The 16,137-nt window shown below is 36.4% G+C and overlaps 1 protein-coding gene across 1 annotated transcript in view; it reads left to right on the top strand.

Moving 5' to 3' along the window:
- LOC126249484 (dynein axonemal heavy chain 7-like) overlaps nt 1-16,137 on the top strand; it is a 1,193,512-nt gene that overhangs the window by 1,128,529 nt on the left and 48,846 nt on the right. Inside the window, exons 53-54 of the mRNA XM_049951137.1 lie at nt 653-889; nt 977-1,159. Of these exons, the coding sequence (XP_049807094.1) occupies nt 653-889; nt 977-1,159 (420 nt within the window). The remainder of the gene's footprint in view (nt 1-652; nt 890-976; nt 1,160-16,137) is intronic.

Below are 16,137 nucleotides of genomic sequence, written 5' to 3'. Positions count from 1 at the left end.
TTTATTTGGTTGGACACAATAAAAAATAAGGAAAAAATAATTTATCTGTAGGAATGCAATAATAACAAGGAGAATGATTCTACCTTGCCGTATTTCAAATTGATCAAAAACTAATAAGCTCTTGGATAAAACTTTCTGAAGCATCATATAGAAAGGTATTAACTGTTCCACAGGTTTCCAGCAGTGATGAAAAAAATTAGTGACAAATGCCAAGTATTTAAATCCAACATGTAAGGTTTCCTCATAACACACTCCTTCTAGTCTGTACAAGAGATTGTTGATAATTTTTCTCTGTAATGCATTATTCATTCATATCCTTTATCAGAATATTTTTGTGTTTTAGCAATTATTTCATCCAAAAATTTTCTAATCAGCATTCTGTAAACAATGTAGTGACTTTTTGACTGACCACGAATCTGTGGCTTGTATAGTCCCATGGAACCTGATAGATAAGTAAATTTATTAATTAATTGCCATGTTATTACTTGATCATTTATCCAGCATATGCATCTGTAAATATACACAGATCAGCTGAATAGTTACATATGGTTTATGTTGTATATTTCTTCATTGTTTTACAAGCTTTGTGGTTTATTAGTATTCATCCTTTTTCTTGAACTGTGCTAAATTAATAGTTGGTCTTGTCTTCTAGGTACACATAAATCAATCAGTTGATGTTCCTTACGAAGCCATCAGGTACTTAGTAGGAGAGTGTAACTATGGTGGACATATACTGGATGAATGGGACCAAAGAACCCTTAACACCATACTTTTAGATTTCATCAACAGCAGTGTTGTATACAATCAACATTACACATTCTCCTCAACAAATAAAAAATACAGGCTCCCTATAGATACAACATACAGTTCTTGCATTGAGCACATTATGGTCAGTATATGGCACATACCTTTTAGTAAATGCTTTACTGTGATAGCTATACTGTAAGAATTTTTGCACTTATTGAATTTGTTGCAGGCACTTCCTACTCAATCAACAACTGAAATACTTGGTCTTCATTCTAATGCTGGAATTATATGTGGAATTAATGAATCCAGGCATTTCATTCAAAGCCTACGATCTGCATACGGTAACTTATTAAGTGCGAAATATAAAGACTTACACATGGTGGATCACATGCTGATGCATATATTGCAGAAGGTATTAACAAATAATATGTAGCACTAATTACAAGATTTTTTTCCTCTAGGTATAATAAATGTAAGTAAAAGATATACAGAAGTTTTCATTCTGTTAGCATGTATCTGAAAGTAGAAAAAAGGAGAAGAGGCAATGAAATGTAGGCCAGAAAATAGTGAAAGCAATAACAAATTGAACAATTAAAATTAAAGTGCAGAGATATGAATAGAATGTTTGAGGTCAGACTGAGTAGAAAAGTGTCAGTTGGAGAATTAACCTGACAAGGCAACAGGAGACTGGAATTGGGTGAGAACAAGAATAAAGACAGACTCAGGTGGAAGACAATAACTAACAGAGGCTGACTGCGGGGGGACAGTGAGCATTCCTGCCAGTACAGCTGACGAAAATTAATATTATGAGGAGGAAGGCGTAAAGAAGGCATTATATTGGGAGCATATTACACAATTAAAAATTCAGTTGGATCTTGGCAGTAAATAGTTAATGGCTATATATCAATGCATATATTTCATTTGAGATTGCACTTACATAGTAGCCTCAGAGCACAATTATAAATTGTGTGGTTCTTTTCATAGTCAGTTGTGTGTCTGATGGGACGGGGGTGCCTGCCCCTCTCAGTGATATAATAGAAAGTGATGGGCAGATGCACAGGACAGATCTTGCACTAGGATTTTCTGCAGGGATATGACTTATGAGTCTATTGATTTGGTACTGGGAGTAACAAAGGGACAGACAAGAAAACTACAGATATTGAGTGGACAGCAGAATACTACTTTGGAAGCATTATAAATGGAAGTGCAAGCTCTGGCAAAAGCCTGGTTCAGCTGTTCAACACATCAATGGTATTGTGTGATGTAAAGATTGAATCTTTCATGGTTGGTCATCAGATATATGAGGAGTATTATACGTACTTGATGACAAGACATGAGAGATCTGTTTTGTAACAAAATCAGAATCTCAGGGTTAAGGGGCTCCGGAACGCCCTATACTTGTAATGTTAAAATAACGCTTATAAATTACATCTTTCCTCACAAAGTATTTGAGGTAGGAAGTTGAACTTTTTACAGATTATTTATTGGAATATGGGCTACAACTTAACACAGGGATTTTACAAAATTTTAGTTCAGTTATTAAAGATGATTTTTTTTTCAATTGTAATGAAAATTCACAACATTTTTTTGCAATTTTTTATTTATATATTCAAAAATATACAGTTTTTTTGGAAAAGGGCTGTGTTAAATTATGCAGAAGGTACTGTGCAACATTTACTGAAAGTTTGAAACAAATATGTTTGGAAGATCCTTAGAAAACATGTAATTAGTATGAGAAAATAAAAGTTTTGGGAATCGAGCGACAAAGATTGGATTAACTTTTTAGTGCATTCCAGGTCCATAGGATGGATTATCTTCATCCTCTGCAAACTCCTCCTCCAGCTTCCTCTTGTTCCTCCTCCTGTTTACTCTTCCTTGTATTTCTAGACTCTTTACAGCCCTGTCTGCAGCCCGAAGGCGTTCCTTGTCTAAAGCAAGCATCGCTCGTACCATGTTAGAACCTATCTTCATTCCCATATTTCTAAATACCTTGCACCTTACAATGTTGCCATCATTGAAAGTCGCAACAGCATCATACACACCAAAGTGAAGTGTTTCTATTCCAACAAATACAGTCTTGGGGATTCTCGACCATATAACACTATTTACACATTCATTGGGGTTTTGCGTTTTTCCGTGAATACACTTTTTCAACAGTTCAGGTGCTGCTAAGTCTCTGAAAATAGGTTTTATCACCTCCATTATTGCATGAGGCAGACTATGCTTATGAGTGTACACTTCACCAGTTAGCAATCCTTTGTTATATTTACACCAACTGTCTTCTTCTTTGGGACACAAGCTATGTTGGGGATTTTCATCGGTTGAAGAAGTATGAAAAAAAAGAGCCCAAACAGCCTTCTTCATTTCGTCGACACTTTGTGTATTTTGTCTAATAGCCATTCCATAATAGTTCTGTATTTTGTCAATTACACTGTCAGTTAACCTTCCCTTCCCATCCAATCCTTTACCATCACTGAGTTTTTGTTTTTTGTACGAAGCTTTCAGTCGCCGAAGTCTTGTTCCCATTCGCTTCTGTACGTGTCCAATACACTCAAATTTCTGCACTACAACATCATCACCATAGGGCTTCAGTCCTTGAACATGTTTGAAACTTTTAGAATCACTGTCACCAAGGTAATTAACATATTGCACTTTATCACACGCCTCAGAACGCTGGAATATACTGGCAACACCAGCCACTTCCATTCCTCCACTACTGCCACTATAGTTAGCTTTTCAATTATTTTCATGTATACCTTTATATTTTTGTGGACATCTACAATACTTTGATATTACTGCTACATCTAAAACTTTTCCTGTATACATACTGGTGGCAGATACTACACCATGAAGAGATGTGTGTCCCCGTTTATGCCAGGTACCATCGAACACTGCAGTCAAATCTCTGTTACCATTATTTTCCATTACTGCCTCTTCCACAGCGTTCTTCATAGATTCTATACAGACATCTTCTACTTTAGACCCTATTAATTTATTATAGGTCGTAAACTTGGTTGGGGGAAGATTCATGATGCCACAGAAAATTGCACCGGCAGTAGCACCCTTACCAACTGAACGCAAGGAATAAACAAATCTAATGTTGTGTTCGTAGATTTTGCTACCATTTTCTTCAGTTGCAGTTACTGCAACACTGTTCCAAAAGGTGGTCATGTATGAACACTTATCACATTTCAGTTGTATTTCACTAGCAAGTCCTACGTGCTTTATTATGGAGAGTTCCAGACCAACTTCACTACAATGAATACATCTTACACAGTTTGAAAAAATTCCTTTGAGAACCGACATATCAAATATTTCATTCACATCCGATTCGCCCATAAAACATTCATAGTTTTCACTCATTGAACCAAGCTTCTTCTGTGAGGTATTTTCTTTCCCACTTTGACTGCTATGGGCAGGTGTACTTGAGAGGTTAGGTTCACTCACTTGGTTATCGTCTTTGTTGTTTACAGTAATAACACATACCTTTGGCTTTCCAACATTTCTCCTTTTCTTAAAAGCCTTCAGAGGATTTCTAATAACTTTACTTTTACTCATTATTATACTTCAACAAAACAGAGACTCAAGAAACAGAATTAATTACGAATATTTTCGAGATAACGACAGAGTAAATAAACATGAAACAATCGACAATCACACCAGCGATATATATTGAACCATCACAGGTTAGCCACAACACATACTTTATCTCACATCACTAAAATGTACCTGATGAACACGGACGTTAATAATAACACCATTTGACAGCAGTTTAACAGCGCCACAGTGGGTCACGCCCATGTAGAACACATTTCAAAAAAAAAATTTAAAAATAGTTGTAGTCTTTGGAATTGAATAAATTATATATCTATTAAAAGGTAATAGTCTGCAGATTCAGAAAACGCAAAAAAGTAAAAATTGAACTTTTCATGATTTTGAGCCTTTTCGGAGCCCCTTAATCAGTCATGACACCGACAAGATCTTAATATTCAGGCAGTGAGAATTCTACAGGTGGTGAGACTGTTTAGTGCGTGACTAAAATGTTTAATGTGAACAATAGTCCCGAACCAGCTATCAGTGAGGTGGAGGTCAACATCAAACCTGATGAGAATGAAGTAATGTTGATATTCTGGAGGTACAAAGATGGGCATTTCTTCACCCTGCATTCCAACCATAGAACTGTTAACAATTAACCTGAAAGAGGTGGAAGTCTGAAATACAGAGAATTCCCATTAATGACACAGGAACAGGATAGCACAAGACAGCATGACTAAAGTACTTGTGTTAGTGTTGTCAATTTCTTTTTATGTGATATCTTCAAAGGAAAAGTAACTATTGCTGATGACATTAATTATTGCCTTGAAAAGATCTAGTAGTAGCTATGAAACTTAGTAATGGTGTTAGTCCTTCTCAACATATTTATCTTTGAATGCAACTCATTTTCCCACCACTGTATGACTTGGTTCAGACATTGACTGTAGAAGTATACATTGAAAATTACCTTCCATCATTCAGGCAACACCTGCCAAATAAGGATTCCTTCATCCAAGGAAACAGGAAGAGGTCACTGGAGAATACAAAGCATCGGGATAAATTTTATTTGTGCAGTAAGCAGTCAGTCTTCATCTGATTGGGAATTAATTACATGTGTTGTACCCAATGGTTCCATCTTGGGCCCATTGCTTTTTCTTGTATACATTAATGACCTCTCATCTGTTACATTGCCAGATACTAAGTTCGTTTTGTTTGCTGATGATACAAATATTGCAAAAAGTAACAAGTCAAGTACAGATTTAGAAATAGCTGCTAATCAAAATTTTCACTGACGTTAATAAGTGGTTTAAAGCTAATTCACCATCATTAAACTTTGAGAAGACCCACTATATGCAGTTCAGAACCTGTACGAGATTTCCTTCCAGCATGTGTGCAACATATGAAGACATGCAGATAAAAGAGGTTGACAGTGTTAAATTTCTGGTATTACAACTCGATAATAAATTCAGTTGGGAAGGGCATACCAAAGAATTGCTTAAGCATCTAAACAAGTCTGTACTTGCAGCAAGAATGATGTTACATGTAGGGTATATAAATATAAAAAAAACTTGCATACTTTGCTTACTTTCATTCTGTTATGTCATACGGGATCATATTCTGGGGTAAACCATCAAACTGAGCAAAAGTTTTTATGGTGCAAAAGCGTGTGATAAGAATCATTTGTGGTGTAAATTCAAGAACATCATGTAGAAACCTGTTCAAGGAACGTTGTAGTCTAACCACTAGTTCGCAGTATATTTATTCCTTAATGAAATCTGTTTGCAAGTAATATATCTCTATTTCCAACCAATATCTCAACACATAGTATCAATATCAAGAATAAGAACAATCTACATAAAGACCTAAAATCACTTATCTTGATCCAAAAAGGGGCCCAATATTCAGGAACACACATTTTCAATAAATTGCCAGCAACCATTAAAAACTTGGTTTCAGATAAAGCATGGTTTAAACAAAGCTTGAAAGGCTTTTTGATAGGCAACTCCTTCTACTCTACAGGGTGTTACAAAAAGGTACGGCCAAACTTTCAGGAAACATTCCTCACACACAAAGAAAGAAAATATGTTATGTGGACATGTGTCAGGAAACGCTTACTTTCCATGTTAGAGCTCATTTTATTACTTCTCTTCAAATCACATTAATCATGGAATGGAAACACACAGCAACAGAACGTACCAGCGTGACTTCAAACACTTTGTTACAGGAAATGTTCAAAATGTCCTCCGTTAGCGAGGATACATGCATCCACCCTCTGTCGCATGGAATCCCTGATGCGCTGGTGCAGCCCTGGAGAATGGCGTATTGTATCACAGCCGTCCACAATACGAGCACGAAGAGTCTCTACATTTGGTACCGGAGTTGCGTAGACAAGAGCTTTCAAATGCCCCCATAAATGAAAGTCAAGAGGGTTGAGGTCAGGAGATCGTGGAGGCCATGGAATTGGTCCGCCTCTACCAATCCATCGGTCACCGAATCTGTTGTTGAGAAGCGTACGAACACTTCGACTGAAACGTACAGGACCTCCATCATACATGAACCACATGTTGTGTCGTACTTGTAAAGGCACATGTTCTAGCAGCACAGGTAGAGTATCCTGTATGAAATCATGATAACGTGCTCCATTGAACAGTGCATACTGACAAAACTAAAATGAGCTCTAACATGGAAATTAAGCGTTTCCGGACACATGTCCACATAACATCTTTTCTTTATTTGTGTGTGAGGAATGTTTCCTGAAAGTTTGGCGGTACGTTTTTGTAACACCCTGTATAGATGAATATCTTAACAGAGACTGTTAGGCAAGCTTAAGTAAAAATGTCTGTTAGATTTCAGTTTGACAGCACTTGGTCACAACAGTCAAGATTAGGGATTTTGTGTATGATACAGTTATTAATAGTGCATAACAATGTTTCATTCTGACAGTGTATTAATTCTATAAACATTAGCTGTTCCAGTTTACGGCATTTTATTCACATATTTTGCTGATCTCCTGACAAATGATCAGGGTAGTGAGTATTATATTCAAATGTTTTATATTTTTATGTTATGCTTTCTGACATGTTCCACACCCACGAGATTCATCTCGTTTTTTTGGGTCTATGGAACGAAAACTGAATCTAATCTAATGTTGAGAAGCAGCTTGTGTGACTGCATCATGTGCAGAATTGGTTGTGTGTTGTTGCGAATCAACAACATCTCCTTTTATAATTCTCTCTGACACTTTATCTTGACAACTCTGGTGACAGTTTGCTCAGGTGATCATAATCTGTTAGGACTTCACCACGGCAATCCCAAATACCACTCCACATGGTAGGCCTTTCACATTTTTTGACAGTGGTGAATCCACATTTCCACTGCTTGCAGGGCTCCAGTGTCTCGGAGTCACATTGGCATATGTGGTACTCATCCATGGTGATCAAGTGTCTGAAGAAGTCCATCTGGGAGGCCTGACACATCTACAACATTTTAACTGCTGCCTCAAGTTGGCAGGGCGGTTGGGGTAGGGGAGGGGGTGGGAGGGTCCTTGTGTATGAACAGTTGTGGAACCCAGTGGGCAACAAACATTGTCATGTTCAACATCTCATGCAAGAGCTAAGAACTGAGTTATGAGTGGTTTTCATTTTTTACTCTATTGTCTCAGTTGTGATACACTGGTCTTCAAGAACTAAGGGTTCCATTTGTCTTGCAGTTTGTAATTATTCACAGAAAGGTAATCTGCCTTTTTATTCTTTGACATTCATACTTGTTTAGCCATACAGGAAGCATCTGCATCACCTAATAACTATGCTATATGATGGTGCATTTTTATGGCACACTTCAATTAACACAGGATGAATTCATGCAGTGTGATTCCCCTTGAAATGCATCGAACCAATTCCACTTTATAAATAGGCTTCACCATTTTATTTGGGTGTGCTATGCTGCTGTAAGATGCTAATTTCAGTGTGTACCCAGACTCAAGATGTGTACCTAAATATGAGCAAAAAAAAAAAATCACAAAACTCTACCTTTCTGATGTGGTAATTAAATTTTTATAACTTGTTATTATTATCCTTACCAAGAGATTCTTTAATGCATCACACATCATTAGAAGTATTATTCCATGGTCTTTCAGGATGTTGCTGGAACAACAGTATTTCTTCTTTCGATATTTCAGCTGATAACCACATCGCATCATCAAGGTGAGTCTGCAACTGAATAAAAATCACTTGACAAAGTGATATACTGTGCAGTAAAATCAGATGTCAGAGATACGATAGTTGGCACCAGACTATCAGTTACAGATAGTAAGTTTCATGTCCCGTGGACCATTTTGCATGATAAATTGTAATGATGTGGAACAAGTCATTTAACATTCATATCGCAGATTAATGCATAAATATGGCTACATGATGAACATTTGAAAGTTTTTTATTTATTGATTTTTTAAATATGCAGATGTGAGTTGGTAATTCCTACCAACCACCTTATACACATTACAGAAATACAAATTCTGCTATGGAATGGAGGATCTTGTCAAGGAGAAACGTTTTCAGTTTGTTGTAGAGCTGTGCACTCTTTTCTGTGCTAAAAAACAACCATAACATGGAGTACTAAATGTCCTGGTACTGTAATTATGTACACCATTGTTTCTTTTGAACAGTAGTGTATTATTTACAACAAACTTCATGAGGGACTAAATGTACTGTGAAGCAGTAGCCAGAATGCCCAACTCTTTAAACAGATGTCTACAAGACGATCATAAGTGAGCATGATATATTATTCATACAGCACATATTTGAAAACTTTCTTCCTAAAAGATGAGTTGCCCCAGAATATTATTCTGGAACACATTATTGAATTAGAATATGAAAAATATGTATACATACTGATTTTTCTTTCCCCATGATTTGCAATAATACTAAGTGGAAATGTGGCTGAACTATATATAGGGATTCCAAAATATACTTTTTCCAGTTTAAATTTTCATCAATATGGACACCTAAGACTTCTGAAGTTTCTACTCTATTTCCTCACCATGTGTTATACTTTAAATTGATGCACAGAACTGAATATGTTGTGCCTTTGTAAAATTGAGCATGAGATCATTCACAGAAAACTAGTCAATACTACTTTTATGAACATTGTTTACAATTACTTACATTTATGAATGTATGCTTATATTGATTACAATACCAGTGTCATCAGCAAAAAGAACCTGTGCTGTTTGTTGTATATTAAGTTGAAGTTCATTCATATATATGAGGAACAATAGTGGAACCAAGACTGGGCCTTGGGGAGTCCCATATGTGATTTCTTCCTGGTCAGATTTGTGTCCCCAGATTATATTGGCTAAATTTCTAAATAAAACTTTCTGCACTCTTTTGGTTATATATGGCATTATCCATTGGTTTGCTATACCATCAATCCCACAAAGCTTCAATTTATCTAGGAGAACATTGTGAGTCACGTGGTCAAAAGCCATGGGTAAGTCAGAGAAAATACCAACCACGACTATTTTATTATTTAATTCTGGTAAAAATTGATGTGTGAACATGTAAATTGCATTCTCAGTAGAGCAACTCTTCTAAAAACCCAGACTATGACTTATTGTTGCTAAGATGAGATACTATTCTAGAATACATCTCATCCTGAAAAATTTTGGAAAATGATGTCAGTAGTGAAAAAGGTCTGTAGCTACTGATGTCTCTCTTATCACTTTTCTTAAAGAGAAGTTTAACAAAGGCATGTTTCTCTCTCTCTCTCTCTCTCTCTCTCTCTCTCTCTCTCTCTCTCTGGAAAAATGCTTTGAATTAGTGATGCATTACATACATCAGGTAAGCCAGGCTTATTATGTGGAAACAAATCTTTAGTACTGTATTGAAGACACTATCAAATCAAATGAGCTTTTGTGTCTGAGAGAATGTACAATTTTTTAATTTCAGAAAGAGAAGTTGGTGATACATTCATAGAACTGAATTTTATGAGAGTTATTTTTTTCAGCATACTGCTGGGATTTTTTTCTTGAACTCTTTGCCCCTTGCTTTCTACAGTGTTTATGTAATGATTATTAAATAGATTTGCTATCTGTTACTCTCATTTATAGCCCTTCCATTCAGTTCAGTAGTGATATTATCCTGTTCTATGGCTGGCTGTCCCATCTCTGCTTTCACTACATTCTATATAGCACTAAGCCTGTTGTTGTAATTACTGATTTCTGAGATTATGTGCATGTTCAGTGATTTTCTAATAATCTTTATTAGTAATTCTGAGTAGTTTTCATGTTGTCCAGCTTCTGCAGGATCTCTACTTGTTCTTGCAAAAGACACATTTCTCTTTTTCTTCCACATCATACTGTAATCCCTCTAGTGATCAATGGTCTTTTACATTGCTGTTTAATGTCCTTTTGATTGGCCTATGTGGAAACTTATTTTCAGATAATGATATGTATTTATCATTGAATACATTAAATTTTATGTTAGCATTTGGTTCATTATAAATTTCATCCCAGGTCATCTCTTGTGAACTATTCTTAAAAACATTTTTGCTGCAGTTGTCAATTATTCTAAATGATTTCTATTCATGAGTTTCCATACTGTAAAGCACTAAGTTATTAATCCTGACTAATTATGTGTTATGATCAGAGAGAACATTTGTTTACCAGCTAAACAGCTATTTTCTTGCTTTGAACCTTACCAAGGAAAGCATTATTAGTTTGACTCCCACTGTCTTCATCCCCCCATTTTGGAAGCTTTTAATTACTGAGATTGAACTGTAGTATCCAATTAAGGTTTCCAGATCATTCTTCCTATCAGAATCACTTAGAAAATCTCCATTGAATTCCTCAAAGATTATTAACTGCTTCCTTCTGTCTGACAGATATCACAGTAAGAAATCCAGACTCCTCATAAACAGTTCAAAATTTCCCAGTAGGTATCTATATACCACTGCAATTGAAAGTGAACTATTTTTCAGTACTCACTTCTATGTGCAGATCACCATAAAATCTACTTGTCTCAATATTTTTGAACTTGTATTCTGTCTTAACATATGTATCAACCCCTCCTTTTCCCATATTAGTTCTGCATGAGTAAGCTGTTAGAGTGTAATTATTTAAATGTAGCTTATCTAACCCTGTGGTTATGTGGTGCTGAGATAGGTGCAGGATGTCTATCTTTTCAGAATTCTCTAAATTTTTCAAACAGACAAGAAGCTCTTCTACCTTATTACTCAGACCACTCATATTGTAATAATAATTTTATTGCCACCCGCCCATTACATCAACAGACAATGTAACACATGTTATACAAAACAATTGATAATTTAAAAGAAATAACAATATTATATTACAGTTGAAAAATTCATTTATGTCATAGAATGGGTAGGTAATAGTCAGTCATACAGCATTTGTTTGAATGCTTGTACAGGTAATTCTCATACAGATTGTGGAATCTTATTAAATAATTTGTGCCCCATGAGTTCATAACTGTTCAGTGATTTTGAGAGTCTGTGGTCTGGGGTATAATTGCATCTGTTGCCTCTTGTTCTCTAACAATGTACATTTTCTCTGCATTTTGCATCTGGTAACTTCTTTTTTGTGCAAATAAAAATGTAGTATATTTATAACTGTATTAGTCATGATATTTTGTTCACAAAACAATAGTTTACAGTGTGCCTTGTAAGAAAAATGATTAAATACCCTAACATCTCTTTTATGCCTACAACTAGAGCTCCCCCATAAAATAGTACCATATGTTAGTATGCTTTGGAAGGAAGAAAAATAGGATGTTCAGACAGACTTTTTGAGTACACAGCCCATAAGTCAGCTTAACAGAAAAATTACTCCTGCCAGCTTAACACTAATACATTGTACATGTTGACCACTAGATAATTTATTGTCTAAATATACCCACAAGAACTTCAAATAACTATGATCATCTGAGGAAGCTTGTCTTTCAGACTAAAAACCATATGCTGTGTTTTGTTGTAATTCAATAAGAAGCCATTTGCTTTAAACTAGTTGGAAGCTTGTTCCATTGTCTACGCAACTTTTAAGGCTGCTGAGATTATTACTACAATGAAGAAAGGTTGTATCATATGTATATAGAACTGTACTAGACTTTATAAAGGATGGCAGATCATTGATCATTAGTAGGAACGAAAAAGAGCCCCATATGGATCTTTGAGGAGCACCTACCTTCACTTGTTCTATTCTCAACATTTCCTTGCCAACACAGATAAGTTCTGTAGATACAATTTTAAAAGTTTAAGGCTGTTGCCTTCAATACCATGGAATTCATTTTTTTCCAGACATGGTTTGTGCCCTACACAGCCAAATGCTTTGCTTAGATCACAAAAAGTGGCTTGAGAAAAGCTTTTATCCTCGAACACTTGATATATTTATTTGACTACAGAGTCTATAACATCAACCATTGACAAATTTTTCCTAAAACCATACTGTGATTCACTAATTATTCCTAGATTTTCAAAGTAAACATATAATTGTTGGTAAATTACACATTCCTTTACTTTAGGAAAAGCCAGGACTATAGAAATTGGCGTGTAACTTGAAGATGAGTCAGTATCTCCTTTTTTATGTATTGGAACTAACCTAGACACTTTTAGCTCATCAGAAAAATATTCCTCAGCTATGCACTTGTTTATACAATATGTCAAGGGATACACAATACAATCTATTACTTTCTTTAGTATGTTACAAGATATGTCATATATATCTACACTATCTGATGGTTTTAGCAGTTTTACCATTCTTAGGACAAGACTGAGAGACCTCGGAGAAGGAATACATCTGTGTATTAGCCAGTGGTTTACAGCCAGTTTTTGGAATAATCTGTGATGGATTACTATTCCTACTTCCTCAACTGATTATGTCATATTCTCCTGCTTTATTTCTTTCTTGATTGTCTTTGGTGTCGATGTACTGCATTGCTGCACTGGCTGAAAAATGGAGAGTGGAAGATCAAGACTGACTACTTTAAATGATGTAGACGACAGGTACACATTTGCATTTATTTTCACTATTCACAAACCCCCAATATACGCAGTTAATATGGCCAGTGCACTATTGGTTAACTTTAGATAAGCCTCATTAATAATTTGCAGGCATATGTCATCATAGTTCTACAATAGTTTACTGTTGAATATTTATGAGCGGTAAAAACTGAACCACACATTTCACAGTCTTTCAAATAAACTGAGCAAACACTGTCATTGTTTTAACACATGGGCTGTTCCACTTATTTCACAGTTAAGTGGATGCATTGTTGTTGATCTAACAAATACAAGTTCTTCATCTGAAACTCGAGACCAAAAATCTGACTCTTATACACTACTGGCCATTAAAATTGCTACACCAAGATGCAGGTGATGAATGGGTATTCATTGGACAAATATATTATACTAGAACTGAGATGTGATTACATTTTCATGCAATTTGGGTGCACCTCTCGCCGTAATAACGGCCTTATACACCTGGGCATTGAGTCAAACAGATCTTGGATGGCGTGTACACGTACAGCTGCCCATGCAGCTTCAACATGATACCACAGTTCATCAAGAGTAGTGACTGGGGTATTGTGATGAGCCAGTTGCTCAGCCACCATGGACCAGACATTTTCAATTGGTGAGAGATCTGGGAAATGTGCTGGCCAGGGCAGCAGTCGAACATTTTCTGTATCCAGAAAGGCCCGTACAGGACCTGCAACACGCGGTCGTGCATTATCCTGCTGAAATGTAGGGTTTCGCAGGGATCAAATGTAGGGTAGAGCCACGGGTCATAACACATCTTAAATATAATGTCCACTGTTCAAAGTGCCGTCAATGCGAACAAGAGGTGACCGAACTTGTAACCAATGGCACCCCATACCATCATGCTGGATGATACGCCAGCATGGCGATCATGAATACACACTTCCAATGTGCGTTCACCGCGATGTCACCAAACACGAATGCGACTATCATGATGCTGTACAGAGAACCTGGATTCATCCGAAAAAATGACGTTTTGCCATTCCTGCACCCAGGTTCGTCGTTGAGTACACCATCGCAGACGCTCCTGTCTGTGATGCAGCATCAAGGGTAACCGCAGCCATGGTCTCCGAGCTGATAGTCCATGCTCCTGAAAACGTCATCAAACTGTTCGTGCAGGTTGTTGTTGTCTTGCAAACATCCCCATTTGTTGACTCAGGCATCGAGACGTGGCTGCACGATCCGTTACAGCTATGTGGATAAGATGCCTGTCATCTCGACTGCTAGTGATACGATGCCATTGGGATCCAGCATGGCGTTTCATATTACCCTCCTGAAACCACCAATTCCATATTCTGCTAACAGTCATTGGATCTTGACCAACGTGAGCAGCAATGTCACAATATGATAAACCACAAACGCGATAGGCTACAATCCGACCATTATCAAAGTCCGGAACGTGATGGTACGCATTTCTTCTCCTTACACGAGGCATCACAACAACATTTTACCAGGCAACGCCGGTCAACTGCTGTTTGTGTATGAGAATTAGGTTGGAAACTTTCCTCATGTCAGGACATTGTAGGTGTCGCCACCTGTGCCAACCTTGTGTGAATGCTCTGAAAAGCTAATCGTTTACATATCACAGCATCTTCTTCCTGTCAGTTAAATTTCGCGTCTGTAGCATGTCATCTTCATGGTGCAGCAATTTTCATGTCCAGTAGTGTATATCCTCACAATAACAGGAACTGAAACTGCACATTGTTTGATGTTTATAGAAATTACAATTAAAACTCCCTTTATTATTTCCAACCTTACTCTCTCCTTCTCTTCTTCCTCAGTAACCTCCTCTGTGGTCAAAACTCTTAATGGCAAATCTATTTCAGTTTGCACACACTTGTCCATACCTTCCAGAAATGATACTCCATGCCTACTTCTGTTGCAATTAAAACTAAACTTACCACTAGCAAAATCAATATTTACACACCATTTGCACAAGAAATTAGTCCCAAATATTACATGAATGCTGAGATTTTGAATTACCAAGAAATTTCTCTCCAACAGCTGTCCTGCCAATTCCACAGTTAATAGTATGTCTTGTTTCACACTTTTTGATAGCTTACCAGTAGCACCAATAATGTTTATTACAGAAACATGCATCACTACTATACCCCCTGTGTACTTAATAGATTCAAAAAATGCCTGTGATATGACATTCAAATCACTACCACTACCCAGTAAACACTTATCATGTATCCCTTGTACACTTGCTGTTACTATAGGATGCCACACAATTCAGTTTTACTTACCATGAGATCTTCTTTATACAACAAATCCTCATTAATCCTTTCCCTGGAAAAACTATCATCCTGCTTACCAAAATAATTATCAGACATGGTCAAATGACTGATAGCATGAGATTAGATTAGATTATATTAATACTTGTTCTATAGATCATGAATACGACACTTCGTAATGATGTGGAGCATGTCAGGTTAATAAAAGATGTCTGTACAAGATATTAAATTACACAAAATATTGCATGACACTAATGTTTAAGTTTTTTTCCCCTTAATTTATATCTAAAACTTCAGCCAATGAGTAGAAGGAGTTGTCATCTATAAATTCTTTTAATTTATTTTTAAATGTTAGTTGGCTATCTGTCAGGCTTTTGATGCTGTTTGGTAGGTGACCAAAGAATTTTGTGGCAGCATAATTTACCCCTTTCTGTGCCAAAGTCAGATTTAACCCTGCATAGTGAAGATCATCCTTTCTCCTGGTGTTATAGCTATGCACACTGCTATTACTTTTGAACCGGGTTGGATTATTAACAACAAATTTCATAAGTGAATATATATACTGTGAGGT

The sequence above is a fragment of the Schistocerca nitens genome, chromosome 3, assembly GCF_023898315.1.
Source record: "Schistocerca nitens isolate TAMUIC-IGC-003100 chromosome 3, iqSchNite1.1, whole genome shotgun sequence".
NCBI classification, from domain to species: Eukaryota; Metazoa; Arthropoda; class Insecta; order Orthoptera; family Acrididae; genus Schistocerca; species Schistocerca nitens.
Note: the sequence above shows the minus strand (reverse complement) of the source record. Positions and strands in the feature narration are given on the sequence as shown.